This window comes from Prionailurus bengalensis, chromosome B4, assembly GCF_016509475.1.
Source record: "Prionailurus bengalensis isolate Pbe53 chromosome B4, Fcat_Pben_1.1_paternal_pri, whole genome shotgun sequence".
In the NCBI taxonomy this organism is placed as follows: domain Eukaryota; kingdom Metazoa; phylum Chordata; class Mammalia; order Carnivora; family Felidae; genus Prionailurus; species Prionailurus bengalensis.
In genome coordinates, this window is record NC_057358.1 from 61169246 (window position 1) to 61189988 (window position 20743).

General features: G+C 37.8%; 1 protein-coding gene across 14 annotated transcripts in view; it reads left to right on the plus strand.

Annotated features, from left to right (window-relative positions):
* The first annotated feature begins 15 nt into the window (after positions 1 to 15).
* The window catches only part of CCDC91 (coiled-coil domain containing 91), a 353607-nt gene continuing 332879 nt past the window's right edge, over positions 16 to 20743 (plus strand). For 2 of the 14 annotated variants that reach the window (XM_043562034.1, XM_043562036.1), the window contains exons 1-3: positions 20 to 182; positions 425 to 727; positions 1912 to 1980. Coding sequence is in view for 2 of the 14 variants with exons in the window: in XM_043562026.1 (XP_043417961.1) it covers positions 1974 to 1980 (7 nt within the window). In the remaining 12 variants the exon portion in view is untranslated. Of the gene's footprint in view, positions 183 to 424; positions 728 to 1911; positions 1981 to 20743 lie in introns of all 14 variants that reach the window. The other 12 variants (XM_043562029.1, XM_043562026.1, XM_043562031.1 and 9 more) reach the window with 10 other exon arrangements.

A 20743-nucleotide genomic window follows, 5' to 3' on the forward strand; every position in this document is an offset into this window, starting at 1 on the left:
GCTTGAAGCCGGGTGGTGCGTGGGCTATCCCAACTTGTGTGGCTGGGGTCGCGTTCCCCCACGACGGGTTTGGGGTCGTGCCCCGGGTGTGCGCTTGCGGGGCCGTCTGCTGGGGTGGCTCACCTGGCTGTTTGGGTGAGCGGCGCGGAGGCGGCGGCGGCGGGAGCCAGAGCGGGGAGCAGGTAAATGGAAGCTCGCCTTCCGGGCCTGGGTCTGGGGGGCCGGGGCCGCGTGAGGCGGGGGCGCGCCCGAGGCGGCTTGGGCGCGGGCGGGGAACGCGGCCCGGCTTCCGCCTCTCGCTAGCTCCGGCCTCTCCCCTCCGAGGTGGCCGGGACCGGGAGTTGGAGGTGTGACCTGCTTCGGGCTGGAACGGATTCCTGCTGCCTCGGCCCTGAGTGCCAACCGGTACTTGCTCTGCCGGCAGGTTTCAGCCCTTGTACATTCCAGAATCCAATATTTCCGAACGTCTACGGACAAGTGCACGTGATTATTGTGTCACCGAAGCTCCCACCGAACAGAGACTTAGATCCTTGCCAAGTTTTCACCGATGGCGCCTGATTTATGTTTCCCCTCTGCTTCGTTGTGTACACCGGCGTAAAAGCTCTACAACACCTGTCAGCCACATTACCTTATAGATACTCTGGGCCACATGTTGCTATACAAGGGGCATTTTGAGGTTACGGCAGGAGACAGTAACTTTCCAAGTGGTGAGGCATCCTTCATCCCTGTAAGTGCGCCCCCTTTCCCCACAATAAAGATGTTTCTTCCGTCTGCCCAAGTTGTATACTGTGGTGGAAAGCTTTGGACATGAAATCTATTTCTGGCTTCACTTTAAGGAGTGGTAACCCTATTAAAAGTAGAGCTGGATGTTTTTTTGGTAGGATGGTGTTGCTGCTACTTTTACTTGCTTCCATGATGCGAGTTGGGGCAGAGCCTGATTTCCTGGAGGGTGAAATCCTGGCCACAGCTGTAGGTGACTCAGCGTCCCCTTAAGAATTCCGACTCTTTTACTTCCCTTCCCTTCTGAACTGTGCAGATATTGATACCACCATCCTCTCCAAATATTTATCCGGGCGGTAGTTGGTGATGGCTTTTGGGAGTAGTTTAAATGCTGCCTGGTGGAATGATTGGGTTGGGCTAACATTTCACCGTACAATTTAAGACAAAATACCCAGAATATTTAGTTGGGTGGGACCACAGGGAGTGACAATAGATTCACTTTGTTCTCTGACATCAGAGAGTTCTACACACTTCTAATCATCCCATTTGCCCTGTGCTACAATTTCTGTTGCAATGAGGGAATTGGCTGTACTTACTGTACCTGTTAGGTAAATAGAGCAAGGGGGAATGCCAGGGAGAGCGCACCTGTGTGGTGCTGGCTAGCCAGTAAATTGTGTGGTCGCCAATTGCCCTGGTTACAAAGTTGGCTGGCTAGGGTTGTTCCGTGTGCTTGGAAATCTTATTATGAATTGGTTTCCTAGCAACAGTATAAGCCAAATGGAATAAACATAAAACAAAGTGATGAAAGTTAAAATTTACCTCTTTTATTACATGGGAAAATGTATCTTCTTATTGGAGTAATCAGCTCAAAACTTTTTAGAGCTTTTTGTAATCATTTTAATACTTACACCAGAAAAAAGAAACTGCAGAGTCATCAGAGAGGGACAGCACTTATTTTTTTAGTGACAGGACAGCACTTTATTATTATTATTATTATTATTATTAGTGACAGTAAAGAAAGAAAAAGAAAGAACGATGGTTACTAATGAGTTGATCTGAAGGTTAAATGGATAAATAGGAATTTGCCAAGTAAGAGGCACCCCTAGCTTGTAGATACATGACTTATAAAGTATATAGGATTGTTACAAATAAAGAAAGCTATTTGAAAGTTTATTGTATTTCTCTTAATAGAAGTTGGGGTGGCAGTGCATTGGGCTGGATGAGACCATTTCCATTAGTAAATTGCAAGTGAAATGTTAGGTAAGTTGTTTCTGAATTCTGGCTCATAATCACAATGTTCCTTTATCAACCTGTTGCTTGTGACCTTTGGTCTTGTTAGCTAATCAAATTTTGTTATTTTCTGTTCAAACAGAACTTAATAAAAAAGGCAACTCTTTTTAGGTTAATTCTTTGTATTAGTATCTGTTCTTATTGATAAATCTTGATGGTAAATTGATTTTTTTTATTTGTAATATTTCTAAGGATTTTTTGGTTTCCTCACTGTCTTACCCCCACCCCCAAACCCAGTGAACTGGAGGTAGCTCATTTAATTTGATGTGTAATTTTCAAAAGGGCATGTCCCGTGTCCTTTGAAATTTAGGTTTATTGAGGTATAATTTACAATTAAAATCATCATTAGGTCAAAAGTTATATGTGGATCTTTGACAGTGAGAGGGTTGGTGCCTCTGACCCTTGAGTTGTTAAGGGGTCAGCTGTATTTCATTTTCTTGTCTGATTGCACTGGCCAGAACCTCCAGTATGATGTTGAATAGGACAAGTATGAGTAGGCATCCTTGCCTTGTTTTTTTATCTTAGTAGGTAAGGCATGTAGTCTTTCACCATTAAATAGTTAGCTCTAGGTTTTTTGTAAACAATTTTCATCAGATAGGGGAAGTTTTGTTAGCCTCTAGTTTGCTATTTTAGCATGGGTGAATATTGTATTTTTTTTCATTGTGGAAATCATAGTAGATTATAGTAGAAAATTGGGAAATAAAGAATCCTATGAAGAAAAAAACGCTAACCCATTTCTGTTAACATGAAATAAGTTCTGCAAACATTTTGCTGGTTTTTCTTTTGGTCTTTTTCTTCTGAAAACATTTTAAAAACAGAATTGTAAATATTGTTTTATATTTTTCTCTTTTCAGTAGCATTACATTGTAAGTGCTCGCTACATCATGAATTTTTTGATAACTTGATTTGTAAGTTCTTGATTTATAGTTAAGCTTTCCCCATTAGAATTAACATTAAACATTTTTGTGCATAACTCTGGTAAGATTTTTTTTAAAGTTTATTTTTTGAGAGAGCACCTGTGTTTATGAGAGTGGGGGAGGGGTTAGATAGAGAGAGAGAGTGAATCCCAAGCAAGCTCTGCCCTGTCAGTGCAGAACCTTACTCCTGGCTCGAACCTGTGAGATAAGGACCAGAGCCAAAATGAAGAGTTGGCTTAACTGACTTAACTGACTGAGCCACCCAGACACCTCTCTTCAGATTCTTAATATACACTGCCTCTTTGTTTTATTTGATATTCTTAGAATTTGTCCTCTGCGTTATTTATCGTAATAATTTTGGAGCAAAATGTGGTAGTCGACATATTGACTTTCTGGGCATCACTTTAAGATAGAATCCTAGAAGTTTAGAAACTCAGAGTACCTTAGATTTTATCTAGTTCAAACCATTTCTTTTATAGGTTTAGAGTCTAAAATGATTGAACAGCTTTTCTGCATACATTGTTTTTTTGCTGCCAATAATCTAGATAGAATTCTGGATGCATTTAGTGTAGTGTGAAATACTTTTCATGTTCTTCTTTTGATAAGAATTATGGAAATCTTTGAGCCTAGCATTATATAGATGCATATGCAGAGTTGCTAAAAACTCCTTGTCTGTTGTTTTATTGAATTCCACCCAGTACCTTTCCAGGTAGGTAGTATTTTTCCCACTTCATAGCCAGAGAAATTGAGTCTCATACAAGTGAGCAAATTTATCCAAGGTTGCATTAATAGTAAGTCGTAGAGCAGGGTTTTGATAAGAAGTCTTCCTGAATTTTCTTTTATTCATATGCTATACTGCCAATACTGAGTTCTTGTAAGTGTTTTGTGTATCTTGTGTTTATTCTGAATCTGTTTTAATTTTGATGCTTAGAATAAGCTCATTAAGCAAATTAATAACAACATGAGATGGTATCAGTCACTTGTAAAATGTTTATCCAAATTTATGTCTTTGTATATTTTTAAATTTTAAATTAGTTAGACATTCTTTACCTGTACCCTCTTTTTTTTTTACTGTTACAAAGAGTGTTAGCTATAGGACGTATAATCCTACTTAAAGAATTAGGGATATATTTAGTATTACTAGCAAAGGATATAATTTTTAAAATTTTGAAATGGGAAGCATTTTTTAAAATTACAGGTTTAATAGATGAAGAGCAGAGTTAATGTTATTCACTTTAAAATGCAACATGTAATAATTCTATCGAAGTGGTTTTCCTTAGAAGGGTATGTCCGTTTTGGTATTTACGTAACTCAGTCCAACACATTGTTGTCATATAGAGTAACTATACGAACTAAGTAACCACTGTTTTGTAAAGCATGAAGTCACTTTTTCCGGCTATTTGGGGAAGACTGACTTTTTTCCCTCTTTGCCAGCCTTGTTATCATTGACCATGTGCATCTCCTACCAAAAGAAGGCCTAGCTAATGGAGAGGCCAGCCAAATTGCCTTTTATGTTGTGTCCAACCTTGTGGTAAGATTTGCACAATCATTTCAAGATGCTTTACTTTTGTATTATGAGAATTCAGAACTTCTACCATTGTGGTAAGGATAGTGTTGTGGTATTATGTAAGATCCATTAATCTGTGGATGTGCTTCACTGATAGGGACTCACATGAATATTACTAGAAAAGTACATGGGTAAGGGCACCTGGGTGGCTCAGGTGACTGACTTTGGCTCAGGTCATGATCTTGTGGTCAGTGAGTTCCAGCCCCACAACGGGCTCTGTGCTGACAGCTCAGAGCCTGGAGCCTGCTTCGGATTCTGTCTCCCTCGCTCTCTGTCCTTCCTCTGCTCACACTCTGTCTCTCTCTCAAAAATAAATAAAAACATTAAAAAAAAAAACTACATGTCTACATGTGTAGACATCATTGAAGATAGTTGGTAAAAGTGAGAGTATCATTATTTTAATTATGGATTTAATAAAGACAACTTAACATGAGGTTATACCTTTCATTCCAACAGTTTGCCCACATTGGACATGAAAAATTGAAAATAAGCCTATGAAACCTGAATGGCATTAAATGGGCCACCCATTTGAATCACAGGACAAATTGAAATGAAGATTTATTTTCTATTCTGCTGAATGGGAAAACAGTGTTTATTAACTGCTGATGGTTTTCATGAGGCATTTAGATATTTTAAGTTACTTATTTTGTCTGTTATGCAGAAGAGGTATATTTTATTAATTTCTTTTTAGGACTAGTTTCTGCTTAAAGTGAATGGTGTAAAATATCTCCTGCTTATTTAGTATATGTGATTTTTTTTCCATAGTCATATTAGTTAAGGATGCTTGTATAGTACCTTTTGTTGCAAGAACCTTTTGTAGGAGACTTTATCTTCATTGGTGTGCTGAGTTTTATTTTCTATAGTTCCAAATTTAGGTGTTACTGATCTTGCTTCTCTTGTTATAAATAGGAGAGGTAAGAAATGCCACAGGGTTATTCTCAGTGTCGCAGTCATGCACATACAAAGTGATTTCCATATGGTTGATGAGAAGTCCTCTGAGCACTTAGAATCTAGTCAGATTGCAAAATGTTTTATGGTGTGATTCCTACAAAGTACTTAGGAGTAGAAAATCTTATGAACAAGTGAGGCAGCATATACATGAAATTTTTAGATGATTTTTCTTTCACATAGCAGGACCATGGATATTATCATAGTTACTTTCATCTGAGCAAAATAATTTAGCAGATTGTTTAGGTGGTAAATTGGGAATTATAAGGTGGATCTGATTCTTTAACCAGCATATACTTTTTTCCCCCCACTTAAAGTATTCCAGAAGGCATCTATTGATGAACTGTGCGTGTGTGTGTGTGTGTGTGTGTGTGTGTGTGTGTACTTTGGGAAGTATACTTTGGGAAGTAAACTTAGGGTAGTTTTTCGTCATTATTTCTTGCAGTATTCTTTTTGCCCCTTTGTCTCTTCTGGAACTGCCATAGTTTTTATGTTGGCATGCTTGATGGTTTCCTACAGGTGTCTGAGGATCTGTTCACTTTTCATTTCTTTTTCTTTCTATTCCTCAGATTGATTAGTCTCAATTGAGAAGCCCAAACATTGGCCCCTGGGTAGGTTTGTCTATTACCTATTGAATGTATTGAGTGTATTTATTGGTGTATAACACACAATGTTAATCATGGAAAAGAAACAGAGGCATTTAGAAGGATAAAGAGTGATCAAGGAAGAAATCAAGACAAAAGCTTTAGCATTATTAACAGAAAGTTGGGAGTTAGAAAGGAGGAGTTATTGATAGGCTGAGAGAATAATGAGTGGTTTGGGATACTAGAAATTTCAATAGGGTGAATAACAGGTTCGGTAGGAATGATAGGGTAGTACAAATAGAAGTATCAAAGTTGTAGTAAGAAAATGAATTTTACAGGTTAAAATCCTGGAATTGAAGCAGTTATGTCAATATCACAGGTATCATAGGGACTACCTGTGTTTATGGACCAATTACTGCAATGATATATTGTGATGTATGTAATGGCAGTAATAGTAACCACTATTTATAAGTATTGATAATGTAGCAAGTACTGCTCCTGGACACTTTCAAACATTTTTTAAAACACTTCTTTTTGATTATTTTTTTATTGAGGTGAAACTTACATAACATAAAAGTAATCATTTTAAAGTGTATAATTAGTGGCATTTAGTACATTCACAATTTTGTGGAACTCTATCTGGTTCCAAAATATTTTCATCACCCCAGAAGGAAACCCAGCACTCATTAAGCAGTCATTCCCATTTTCCCTTTTCCCCAGCCCCTAGCAAACACAATCTGCTTTCTCTATGGATTCACCTGTATTTTGGATATTTCATATAAATGAAATCATATAATGTGTAGCCTTTTGTGTCTGATTTCATCCACTTAGCATAATGTTTTTGTGGTTCATCTATGTTTTATTACTATTCCATTTCTTTTTATGCCTGCATAATTTGTTATATATATAATATATAGCACTTAGCACACTTTGTTTATCCATTCATCTGTTATGGACATTTGGATTTCCCCACCTTTTTGCTATTGTGCTGATTCACTATTGTGAATAGTGCTGCAATGAACACTTGTATACTAGTATTTGTTTGGGTACTTGTATTCAATTTTGTTGGGCGTATATGTAAGAGTGAAATTGCTGCATAATGTGGTAATTCTGCGTTTATCGTTTTGAGGAATTGCTAAGCTATTTTCCCACGTGGCTGTATATATTGTATGAGGATTCCAATTCTCCACATCTTCGTCAACACTTGGTATTTTCCTTTTTTCTCTTTGGTTATGGCCATCTAAGTGGGTGTGAACTGCTACCTCATTGTGGTTTTAATTTGTATTTCCCTAATGATAATATTGAGCAGTTTAAAGTGTCTTTTGGTTATTTTTGTATCTTTCTTAAAGAAGTGTTTATTAACTTCTTTTGCTTATTTTGAAATTGGGTTGTTTGTCTTTTTGTTGTCGAGTTTTAAGAGTTCCTTTTTAAAATTTTGTATATATATTGGAGAGCGCATGCAAGTGGGGAAGGGGGCAGAGAGAGAGAGAGAGAATTTTAAACGAGCTCCACGCTCAGCTCAGCACAGAGCCTTATGTAGGGCTCCATCCCACAATGCTGGGATCATAACCTGAACCTTAGTTCGACACTCAACTGACTGAGCCACCCAGGTGCTCCTGAGAGTTCTTTATGTATTCTGGGTACTAGACCCTTATTAGATATATGATTTGCAAATGTTTTCTCCCATTCTGTAGATTGTCTTTTCCCTTTCTTGATAATGTTCTTTGATACAAAAAACTTTTAAATTTTGATTAAATTCAATTTAGTAAGTTTTTCTTTTGTTGCCTGTGCTTCTGGTGTCATACCTAAGAATCCATTGCCAAATGAAGGTCATGAAGATTTGCCCCTATGTTTTCTTCTAAGAGTTTTGTAGTTTTAGCTGTTTTATTTTGGTCATTGATCTAGTTTGAGTTAACGTTTGTTAATTGTGTGAGATAGGAGGTCTATGAAATTTTTTAATTAAATATTTCAAACCTTTAGGGTAATAATACTGCATATATTTTTATATCCACTTATATGGTGCTTGCAGATTCTGGGCACTGTTTTAAAGATTTTACAAATAATTAACTCATTTAATTAATATCCAAGTGTACTCACCACTCATTTTTTCTCATATTGACATTGCCTTTTGCTTCATATTTTTAAAAAGCAATAATTACTATTGCTATAATTTACACCCTTGAACCCATCCTCTTCTCTCCTTGTCCAAAGTGTAGCACTATTCTGAAGTTGTAGTTTATCATTTCTTACATGCCTTTTTAACTTCACTGTGGTTGTGTATCCATAAGAAGTACGTGTGATGTCTTTTTAAAAAAAAATTCATGAAAATGGTGTCATATTTTGTGTATTTTGCTGCCACCTCCTTTGTTTATTCAACAATACATTTTGAAATTTATCTATGTTGATACATATAACACTAGTTTATTCATGTTCATTGATTTATCGTGTTGTATGATTTTTACTAATTATTAATCAATTTCCTCTCTCTAAATGACTTCTAGGTTATTACTTTTTTTTTCTTTTTGCTATTTTAAACAACCTGGCAATGAATTTTTTTCTTCACCTTCTCTGATGCACATGAATTTTTCTAGGTTCTGTCATAGAATTTGCTGGTTCTTACTGTAAGAACATCTTCAAGTTAAATATTACTAGATTATTCTCCAAAGTCATTGTTCCAATTTTTACTCTTACTATTAATATCTGAGAGTATGGCTCTCCATCCTTGCCAATACTTGGTATAATTACTTTTGCATTTTTTGCTAACCTGGTAGATATAAATCTCATTGTCACTAACATATCTTTGTCACTGATTACTAGTGAGATTGACCATTTTTCCACATATTTTATTTCTGTCCCTGATTACTAGTGAGATTGACCATTTTCCACATACTTATTAGTCACATGGATAATTCTGTGAATTGTCTATTCATATATTTGTCATTTTAGTGGGAGTTTAGAAGAGAATGGTGGTAAACATGGATGTTCAGTACTCCATATTTAACTGGAAATGCCTCCTACTCATTCTGGCTTTGGATGCAAGTACTCAAGGCTTCTGCCTGTGAGAGAACCTTAATTGACCTTCCAGAGAAGTTCAGATTCCTTTCTTCCCTCAATCTTTGCAACACTATGTGGTTGCATGTATTTTTAAGCTTATTTCTCTCTCTTTGCCAGACTTGACGGCAAGGGCCAATTTTGCTTACCATTATATCTTTAGCACCTCACAGGTGCCTTGAACATCATAGGTGTTAGTTAATATTAGTTGAGTTAATGAACAAAGGGAAAATCAATGATGAATGAGGGAGCTGATATACATAAGACATTCTGAAGGAGCCAAGGCATCCGAGGAGATGAAAGCATGGGGATGGGCATGAGATTTCAACACTTCTAAACTTTTATTGTAGTTTACGTTATATATTGATATTTTCTTTACTAGTCTAAGTGGCTGTATTGATCATTATATTCTTCAGTAGAGCATGGTTGGTTTTTATTAAATAATTGTTGGATGAATGAAAATCAGATCTTAACTGACTTTAGGTTTTAGAAATGGATGCTCCACACTTCAGATTGTTGATAGTATATTATTTTGTTTATGAAGTTACTTAGTTACCCCAATATATTATTGGTGTATATGATTTTACTTGTGTCTTTGAATCTCAGGCATGTCTTTTGTAAACAGTACCTGATTGGATCATATTTTTTTATCCATTCTTCCAATTTTTGTCTTCTAATTAGAGTTTTTATTAACCCTTGTGCATTTAATATAGTTACTGGTAAGATAGGACTTATGCTTGTCATTTTACTATTCGTTTTCTGTATGTCTTAATGGGTTATTTATTTATTTATTTTGGCTCCTTAATTCCTGTATTACTATTGCTTTCTTTTTTGTTAAATAGATATTTTCTAATGTGCCATTTTAATTCCTTTGTTTCTTTTACTATATATTTTTTTTGAGTTATTTTCTTAGCAGTAGCCTTGGGGATTATAAACAATATGTTAATTTATAATAGTCTGTTTGGTGTCTGTTTGGATTAATACCAGCTTAATCTATAATATAGTTCTATTTCTTCCCCTTCTTTTTGCTATTGTTGCACAACTTCTTTCTACACTGTATGCCTGTCAACTCAGATTTGTAGTATTTGCTTTGTGCAGTTGTCTTTTAAATCAGATATGAGAAAAAAAAGAATGACGAAAAAATATACCTTTGTACTGTTTTTTATATTTATCTATGTAGTTACCTTTACTGGTATTCTTTATTTCTTTATGTAGGTTCAAGTATTGTCTATTATCCTTTCATTTCAGCCTCTGGACTCCCTTTAGTATTTCTCATAGATAAGAACTGCTGGTGATGAGTTCTCTCTGTTTTTATTCATTTGGGTATGTCTTAATTTCTTCATTTTTGAATATTAGTTTTGCTGAATATAGAATTCTTGGTTGGCAGTCTTTTTCTTTCAGCACTTTGAATGTGTCATCCTACTGCCATCAGGCCTTCATGGTTGCTTATAAGAAATCAGATTAAAAATCTTTTCTTGGATTCCTTGTATGTGATGAGTTGCTTCTCTCTTGCTCCTTCCAAGATTCTCTTTGTCTTTGGCATTTGAAAGTTTGGTTATGATGTATTGAAGTGTGGATCTCTTCACATTTATCCTAATTGGAATTGTTGAACTTCTTGGATGTGTAAAGTAATTTTTTCATCAAATTTGTGGACTTCCATAGCCTGATTTCTTCAAATATTCTTTCTGCCTGTGCCCCCCCCCCCCCCTTTTTTTTCTCTCCTTTCTTTCTGGTGCTCTCATTATGCATATGCATATGTTGGTATGCCTGCTGGTTTTCCACAGATCTTTGATGCTCTGTTCATTTTCTTCATTTTTTTTTTTTTCTTTCTGTTCTTCAGACTGGATGATCTCAAATGATCTGTCTTCAGGTTCAGTAATTCTTCTGTCAGCTCAAACATGCTGTTGAGATCTTTTGGTAAATTTTTCATTTCAGTTGGTGTACTTTTTAACTACAGATTTTTTTTGTTGTTGTTTCATTTCTGTGATTACTGTCTTTTCATTAATATTCTCCATTTTGTGAGACATGGTTGTCATAATATCCTTTAGTTATTTAGGCATGGTTTTCTTTGGTAATTTGAGACTATATCAATGAACACATATAAAGTAGTTGTTATTGATATCTTTGTCTAGTAAGTACAATGTCTGGGTTTCCTCAGGAGTAATTTCTATTGACTGCTCCTTCCCTCCCGTATATGAGCTATACTTTTTTTGTTTCTTTGCATATCTCATACTTTCTGTTGAAAACTAGATATTAAAAATTATAGATATATAGTGTATGTAATTACATATTATATATTAGATGATCCATAAGTGTATTGTATGCTAAAAATGTATAATATATATGACATGGAAATTTTGGATATCAGATTCTCCTCACAGGGTTTGTTATTTTTGCTGTTTGTTGTTGGTATTATTGCTGTTTGCCTGTTTAATGACTTGGAGAACTCTGTAAATTCTGTATTCTTTGTCTTGTGTGGTCTCTGAGCATTATTGTCTGTTATATTATGCTATTTCATCTTTTATAATTGGGTATTAAATAGAGGAAATAGGGCTTGTGCATTATAATTAAAAAGGTCATTGAATTGTCAAAACGATTATGCTGGAAGGGGAAAGTAAAGAAGCGTTTATTGAATACTTACTATGTGCAGTGCTGTGACATATTACTTGGAGAAATTGGATTTTCTGGTTAATATATTTCCTAGTAAAGAAAGCCCACCAGAAGCCAAGTATTTTTTGCTTTGGTGAGAATCTCTTATACTTTAACTTGTGGATTTGAATGCCTTAGTAATCCAAGGTAACTGAATTCTTTTCTTCCCTGTCCTGTCCCCAAGCATTGAGCTGACTGGCTTAGCATCTTACAGTACCTGAGAGTCATCATTGGGAATATTATTTCCAGTGCTATAGAAGAGATTGGGATGATTGTTATCTTCAGTTGATAGGAACATGGGGTTAAAATGTAGTTGTATTATATCTTTGGGTTCTTAGAAAGTAAACATATGTGAGTTTTTGTATTTTACTTTATTTGCATCACCTTTGAATTTGAAGAAGACATAAATGGTTTGCCACTATTTGTAAATGTTACGAGAGATGCTTTTTTATATTTACATTAGTCTGTCCTGAGGTGCATTTATTTTTTTTGCAGTGAAGCATACGGACATTTCTTTGAGAAGTAATGCCATATTTCACCAATCAGAATTCCCAAAACAAGTAATTTCAAGTTGTCATACTCGTCATGAATTTAAGGATATGAAGGACCTGCTTAATATTACTAAGTTTTTCACAGGAGAGTGTCAGGTTAGGTATTTTCAAGGTGTATCTCTCTTTTTTCTTTTATTTCTCTTACTATGTTTGAATCCTGTGTAATTTTGGGCCAGGTATGTATTTATTTACTTATCACCAGACAGATATCCCATGCTTGGGTGCTGTATATTGCTGCCAGAGGCAGCAACATAAAGTTGTTGAAGATGATAGAATGTGTTTCTAGAAGTATAGTTAATTCTTCTGTGGTATCTAGTTAATGTAAAATACAAAACACCAACCAAAGACATTTGTACACAGTTAAGGAAGTATATGTTATTAAATGAACTTAGTAAATAAAAATAGTGTCAGTGCCATCACCCAATAGCTAGCATTCTTTGGACTTGATTATATATTTACTCATAGAGGAATAGCATGAGTTGACATTTCTGTAGGATTCTGACAATATGGCATATAAAAAATGTTGGTAGTGTCTAGATTGCCTTTTGGGAAAGCCTTGGATTTTTAGTTAAAATGGTGAAGAGAGAAAGTCTTTCAAATATTGCTCATAAGGGGTCAGGTTTGTTAGGGATATAGCCAATTGTAAAGGGAAGGAGAACTTTAAGTGTGTTTTAGACATGAGTATTGGGTTTTTTTTTCATTAACACACATATTTTATTATGTTTTTCTGGAGGAATTAGAGTCTGTAAGCATTAAAAATCTTTCATAGATAAATTTTTACTCAATTAGTAAGTTTGGTAGTGAAAAAATTACAGGTAATTCATACTAAAGTTAGGATCAGATTTTAAAAAAATTATCTTGGTGATGGTACTGGTACTTTAAATTGGAGAAGAAATTAAAATTAGTGGTTAGAACAAGTTTTATATCATCATGGAAAAAAGTGAGCAAATGAGTCCTTTATGTGTTTCCCTCGATAAACAAGTCTATTTCAGTTAAAGGGCTTAATTAGCAGACCTCTGATAAATACATAAACAAGGACTTAATAATTGTCAAAATGGAGCTTATAAAAGTTAAAATAATGGACAACTGAGATACGTTGAGAAGCAAAATTCAGTTCAGTAGAAATCTTTATTGAGCCCTGACTATATTTCAGGTACCTATAGTAGCTACTGAAGGATACAGAAATAAATGCCACTTGGTCTTCAAGAACCTCACAGTCAACTAGTTGAGAGTAATATAAGCTAATACATTGTAGTGAGGATATAGATTGGGAAGGTATGGGCTTCTGAAATTTGATCAGGGACATGTGGGAAGACCCCGATGAAGCTGGAGACATTGAGGCCCCCAATTTTGATGAGTATTCTTTCTTTGCCAGGAGGAGTGCGCCACCCCCCCCCCCCCCTTCAGTGTTGGTGACCTCCCCATCTGTTGGGAGCTTTTTTTCTTACTCCCCAGTGGGAATGACTTCTCCACCTCTGTTTGAAGTCTGAGGGGATTCATTCTGAATTGCCTAAGGGAGCTGTAATGGCCTCCCCTGAGGCAATTGCCATTGTAAGAAAATGCTGATTCTGGGACCTCATCAAAATAAAAAGCTTCTGCACTGCAAAGTGAACAATCAGCAAAACTAAAAAGGCAACCTACAGAATGGGAGAAGATATATGCAAAGGACATATCAGATAAAGGGTTAGTATCCAAAATCTATAAAGAACTTACCAAACCCAACACTCAAAAAACAAATAATCCAGTGAAGAAATGGGCAAAAGACATGAATAGACATTTCTCCAAAGAAGACATCCAGATAGCCAACCGACACCTGAAAAAATGCTCAACATCGCTCATCATCAGGGAAATACAAATCAAAACCACTAGGAGATACACCTCACATCTGTCAGAATGGCTAACATTAACAACTTGGGCAACAACAGATGTTGGCGAGGATGCAGAGAAAGAGGATCTCTTTTGCATTGTTGGTGGCAGTGCAAGCTGGTGCAGCCACTCTGGAAAACTGTATGGAGGTTCCTCAAAAAATTAAAAATAGAATTACCCTACAACCCAACAATTGCACTACTAGGTATTTATCCTAGTGTTACAGGTGTGCTGTTTCGAAGGGACACATGCACCCCAATGTTTATAGCAGTACTATCAACAATAGCTAAAGTATGGAAAGAGCCTAAATGTCCATCGATGGATGAATGGATAAAGAAGATGTGTATATATGGCAATCAAAAAGAATAAAATCGCGATTTGCAACTATGTGGATGGAACTGTAGGACATTATGCTAAGTGAAATTAGAGAAAGACAAATATCATATGACTTCACTCATATGAGGACTTTAAGAGACAAAACAGATGAACATAAAGGAAGGGAAACAAAAATGATATAAAAACATATAAAAACAGGGAGGGGGACAAAACATAAGAGACTCATAACAGAGAGAACAAACAGGGTTACTGGAGGGGTGTGGGAGGGAGGATGGGCTAAATGGGTAAGGGGCATTAAGGAATCTACTGAAATCATTGTTTCACTATGTGCTAACTAATTTGGATGTAAATTAAAAAAAATAAAATTAAGTATTATCTTGAGAAAAAAAAAAAGCTGATTTCCTTAGACCGGCCTCTACCAACCCCTCTTTGCTTCTAGATCTGTAACTAGATTCAAATCCCAGCAGGCCTCTAAAAGTGAGGTTTAAAGTGTGACTCATGAGGAAATGTGCTATACTCCAAAAGAACTACTTGAGTTTTCTGATTATACAGACAGAAATCCAAGGAATATGCGTGGGAATGGACACTTCCCAGGGAATCCAGGGAATATGCGTGGGAATGGTGAATATGGACCAAAGGTAGGCTTCAGTAGATTTGGAGATTGGGATGTTAGAGTGGATTTGTCATTTAAGACCTATTCACCGAGACTAAAAGGGTCTAGAAGAGATACCTTTAACCAGTACTAAGAGAAATATATTGTGAGAGGTCCCTGGCATCCTTGAGCTCTGTGATTACTGTTATGTATAGGCTAGGCCTTAGAATGCAGTCACTCAATTGGGAAACCTAAGTGCAATGGGAGTAAATGAATTCCAAGGTGGTACGGGCCAAGTAGTGGTACTCAACTGCCAAAGGTAAGGTGAGCATGGTTTGGACAGCAGAATCAAAGCAGCAATTAAAATAGTCTGTTTTATCTAGACTAGTGACGTTGGCTACTTGATTGTGGTGTTCCTGGTGAAATAGGAATGCTTCTAAATTCTTACTTGATTTGTATAAATAGAGAAGTTCTAGTACAGGTGAATAAAAATCTAGCCTGAATCATAAAAACAGAGTCATTACCCTTCAATCAATTCTTAGACTTGAATATTTATAGATCCAGAACCCCTTGAATGAATGGATGGCAGCGTCCCCTTAAGGAAAGACCCTGGTATATGGCCAAAAATTTATACTGTCAATTTTTCTTCAAGTTTTCCCCAAAGGGACCTGTGGCCCTTTACCAGGGAAATTGTGCACTGGGGAGAGAGTTAATTAGACTTTTTGGAACTACTGGACACTGGCTCTGAACTAACACTAATTCCAGGAGACCCAAATTGTCCTTGTGGTCTACCAACAGAATAGGGGCACATGGGCGTCAGGTGATGAATGAAGTTTTAGCTTAGATCTGTCTCACAAAGGGTCCCCAAGTCCATCCATTGGTTATTTCCCCAATTTCAGAATGCATAATTAGAATTGATATACTCAGCAGTTGGAGAATCCCCATTTTAGTTCCTTGAGTAGTGGAGTGAACACTAAGGGAGGCCAAATAGAAGGCCAAATAGAACTGCCTCTACCTAGGAGAATAGTACACCAAAAGCAATATCTCATTACTGGGGAAATTGCAGAGATTGGTGCCACCATCAAATAATTGAAACATGCTGGGATGGTGATTTCTGGCACATCCCCACTCATTGTGTGTGCATCCCCATTCATCTTGCCCAGTGCAGAAGACAGATGGGGCTTGGAGGTTAACAGTGGATTGTTGTAGGCTTATAACCAAATGATGATTCCAGTTGCAGCTGCTTTACCAGATAGGGTTTTACTGCTAGAGCAAATTATCCCCAGGTACCTGATATGTAGCTGTTGATCTGACAATGCCTTTTTTTCCATCCTTGGCAGCAAGGTCCAACAGAAGCAGTTTGCTTTCAGCTGGCAAGGTCTAAAATACATCTTCACTGTCTTACTTCAGGAATATATCAAGTCTGAAGTCCAGTGTTATAAGATAGTTTGCATAGATCTGTTTGCATAGAAAAGGAGTCTCCTTTTACTTCCATAAAATACCGCGTTTGTGTATTAAATTGATGGCATTATCTTGATTGGACCTAATGAGCATGAAGCAGCAACTATAGACTGATTAGTAAGACATTTGAGTGTCAGAGCATAGGAAATTAACCTGATAAAAGTTCAGGGGCCTTCTGTCTGAGTGAAATTTCTAGGGGTCTAGTGGTATTGTGTAGGTGTAGATACCCTTTCTTTCTTTTTTTTTTAAAAAAATTTTTTTTTTCAACGTTTTTATTTATTTTTGGGACAGAGAGAGACAGAGCATGAACGGGGGAGGGGCAGAGAGAGAGGGAGACACAGAATCGGAAACAGGCTCCAGGCTCTGAGCCATCAGCCCAGAGCCTGACGCGGGGCTCGAACTCACGGACCGTGAGATCGTGACCTGGCTGAAGTCGGACGCTTAACTGACTGCGCCACCCAGGTGCCCCAGATACCCTTTCTTTAAAAAAAGTTTTTTTTAAATGTTTATTTATTTTTGAGAGAGACAGAGTGCGAGTGGGGGAGGGGCAGAGAGAGAGGGAGACACAGAATCCAAAGCAGGCTCCAGGCTCAGAGCTGTCAGCACAGAGCCCAACACGGGGCTCACACCCATGAAATGTGAGATCATGACCTGAGCTGAAGTTGGATGCTTAGCTGATGGAGTCACCCAGGTGCCCCTGTAGATATCTGTTTTAAGTTGAAAGGTGAATTATTGTATCTGGCCCTTTCTACACCCAAGAAAGAGGCACAATCCCTAGTAGACCTCTTTGGATTTTGGAGGCAGTGTATTCCTCATTTGGGTGTGTTATTCTGACTCATTGACCGAGTGACTCAAGAAAGTGCGAGTTTCGAGTGTGGCCCAGAACAAGAGAAGGCCCTGCAACAGGTTCAGGTTTCTGTGCAAGCTGCTCTGTTGCTAGGGTCATATAATCCAGCAGATTCAATGGTGTTTGAGGTGTCAGTGGCAGATAGGGATGTTGTTTGGACCCTTGAGCAAGCCCTGATTGGCGAGTCATAGTGCAGGTCTTTAGGATTTTAGATCAAAGCCTGCCATTCTTGTGGACAATTATGCCTTTGTGAGAAGGAGCTGTTGGCCTGCTACTGGGCCTTCAAATCTGCTTAAGCAGAGGCCATCAAGTTACCATGTAACCTGAGCTGCTTATTGAATGGGTAATTATCTGGCCCACCAAGCCATAAAGTTGGGCATGCACAGCAGCACTCTAGTCAAATAGAAACAGTATGTATGTGATCAGGCCTGAGCAGGCTCAGAAGACACAAGTAAGTTATGTGAGGAAGGGGCTTAAATGCCTTTGGTCCCTATTTTGCTAGCATTTTCTTTTTCTAAGACTGTACCTATAGGCTCATGGGAAGTTCCCTCAGGTCCACAGACAGGAAGAAAAGCCTTGGACATGGTTTATAGATGGTTCTGCATGAAATGCAGGTACCACCTGAAAGTGGACAGCTGTACCACTACAGTCCCTTTCTGGGACGTGCCTGAAGGACAGTGGTTAAGGGAAATTCTTCCAGTGGGGAGAACTTAGGGCATTGCACCTGGTTGTGCACTCTGCTTGGAAGGAGAAGTGGCCAGACAGATGATTGTATTCTGTTTTGTGGGTTATGACCAGTGGTTTGGCTGGATGGTCAGGGACTTGGGAGGAACATGATTAAAAACTGGTGACAAGGAAATTTGGGTAAAAGATACGTAGATAGACCTCTCTGGACAAACATTGTGAAAATATTTATGTTCCATGTGAATGCTCACCAAAGGGTGACCGCAGCAGAAGAGGATTTTAATAATCAAGTTAATAAGATGACCCATTCTGTAGATAATAGCCTCTTTCCCTAGCCATCCCTGTTATTGTGCAGTGAACTCATGAATAAAAATGACCTGCGGGCAGAGATGGAGGTTACACATGGGCTCAGAAACGTAGATTTTGACTTATCAAGACCTGCCTGCCTGATTATAACCAATGCTGAGTGCTCAATCCATCACCAGCAGAGGCAAACACTGAATATGACACCATTCCCTGGGGTGATTAGCCAGCTAACTGGAGGCAGGTTGATTATATTGGACTGCTACCATCATGGAAATGGCAATGATTTGTTCTTACTGGAATAGACACTTACTCTAGATGTGGATTTGCCTTCCCTACATGCAGTGCTTCTGCCAAAACTACCATCTGTGAGCTCTACGGAATGCCTTATCCACCACAATCGTATTCCTAACTGCATTACTTCTTATTAAGGAACTTATTTCAGCACAAAAGCAGTACAGCAATGGGCCCATGCTTATGGAATTCATTGGTCTTATGTTTCCTACCATCCTGAAGCAGCTGGCTTGATAGAATGGTGGAATGGACTTTTGAAAACTTAATTTACAGCCCTAGCTAGGTGCATCAGTACTTTGCAGCACTGGGGTGAGGTTCTCAAGGAAGTTGTATTCTCTGAGTTAGTAGTATGTGGTATATGATGTTGTTTCTCCCATAGTTGGGATTCGTAATAGGTTCAGGAATCAAGGGGTGGGAATGGAAGTGGCTCTGTTCACTGTTATCTCTAGTGGCCCATGACCAAAATTTTTAGTAACTATTTCCATGACTTTTTGCTCTTCTGGCCTAGGGTTTTAGTTCCAAAGGGAGGAATGCTTTTACAGTGATTCCACTGAATTGGAAGTTAAGACTGCTGCATTGCCACTTGGACTCCTCATGCCACTGAATCAACAGGCAAAGAGGGGAGTCACTACTGGCTGGGTGACTGATCCTGACTATTGGGGGAGAAATTGGACTGCTGCTTCACAATAGAGGTAAAGAAAAGTATGTCTAAAATACAGGAGGTATTTAGGGCGTCTCTTGGTATTACCATGCCCTGTGATTAAGGTCAATGGAAAACTAAAATAACCCAGTTCGAGAGAAATACTGATGGCCCAGACCCTCAGGAATGAAGGTTTGAGTCATCCCATCAGGGAGTCATGACCAACTGAAGCTTTTGCTAAAGACAAAAGAAATGCAGAATGGGTAGTGGAATAAGGTAATTATAAATACCAGTTACAACCATGTGACCAGTTACAGAAACAAAGTCGATAATAGTTACAAGTATTTCCTTTTAATTTTATTATGAGGGGCGCCTGGGTGGCTCAGTCGGTTAAGTGTCTGACTTTAGCTTGGGTCATGATCTCACAGTCTGTGAGTTCGAGCCCCACGTCGGGCTCTGTGCTGACAGCTTGGAGCCTGGAGCCTGCTTCAGATTCTGTGTCTCCCTCTCTCAGACCCTCCCCCGTTCATGCTCTGTCTTTATCTGTCTCAGAAATAAATAAACATTAAAAAATATTAAAAAAATTTTTGTTATGAATCTATTTGTGTGTGAATATATATACACACATAAATTTTTAAATTCTGATTTCTTTATGTAGCATAAAATACATTGAGCGTATACATAGTATTTTAAGTAGTGTCACTTTTATGTCATAGTATGTAAAATTTGGGATATCAAGGAGAAGAGGAAATATCACTCTCAAGGACTTTATCTCATCTTCTGGGGAAGAGGTTAGTGTGTTTCCGGATGTACACAGGATAGTTGTATCATCTTAGGCTTAATTATGACCTTGTTACTGTCCTTATTTGGAGATTAAGTGTGGTTTAAGGAGATGTGTATGGGTGCCAAGTTGAGTAGGGATGGACTTGTGATGGTTAATTTTATGTTTCTAATAGGACCACGGTGTGCCTAGATATTTGATCAAATTTTACTCCGTCTGAGTGTATCTGTGAGGGTGTTTCCCGATGAAGTTAACATTTTAATTAGTAGATTGCCTTCCCTAATCTGTATGGCCCTCATCCAATCAATTAAAGACCTGAACAGAAGAAAAAGCTGAATAGGAGAGAACCCCTGCCTGATTGCTGAACTGGGACATTGGTCTGCTTTTGGACTGGAACTTACATCATTGGCTCTTCTGCTTCTCAGGCTTTTGGACACAGACTGGAATACACCATTGATTCTCCTGGGTCTCCAGCTTGCCAACTATAGATCTTGGGTCTCCTCAGCCTGTATAACCTCATAAGCCAGTTCTTTTAATCTTATTTCTCCCTGTCTCTCTTCATATATACAGTAAAACCTTGGATTGCAAGTAACTTGTTCTGCCAGTGTTCCAAGTAACTTGTTCCGTGTGTGTTTGGCAAGATGAGTGTTCCACAAGATGAG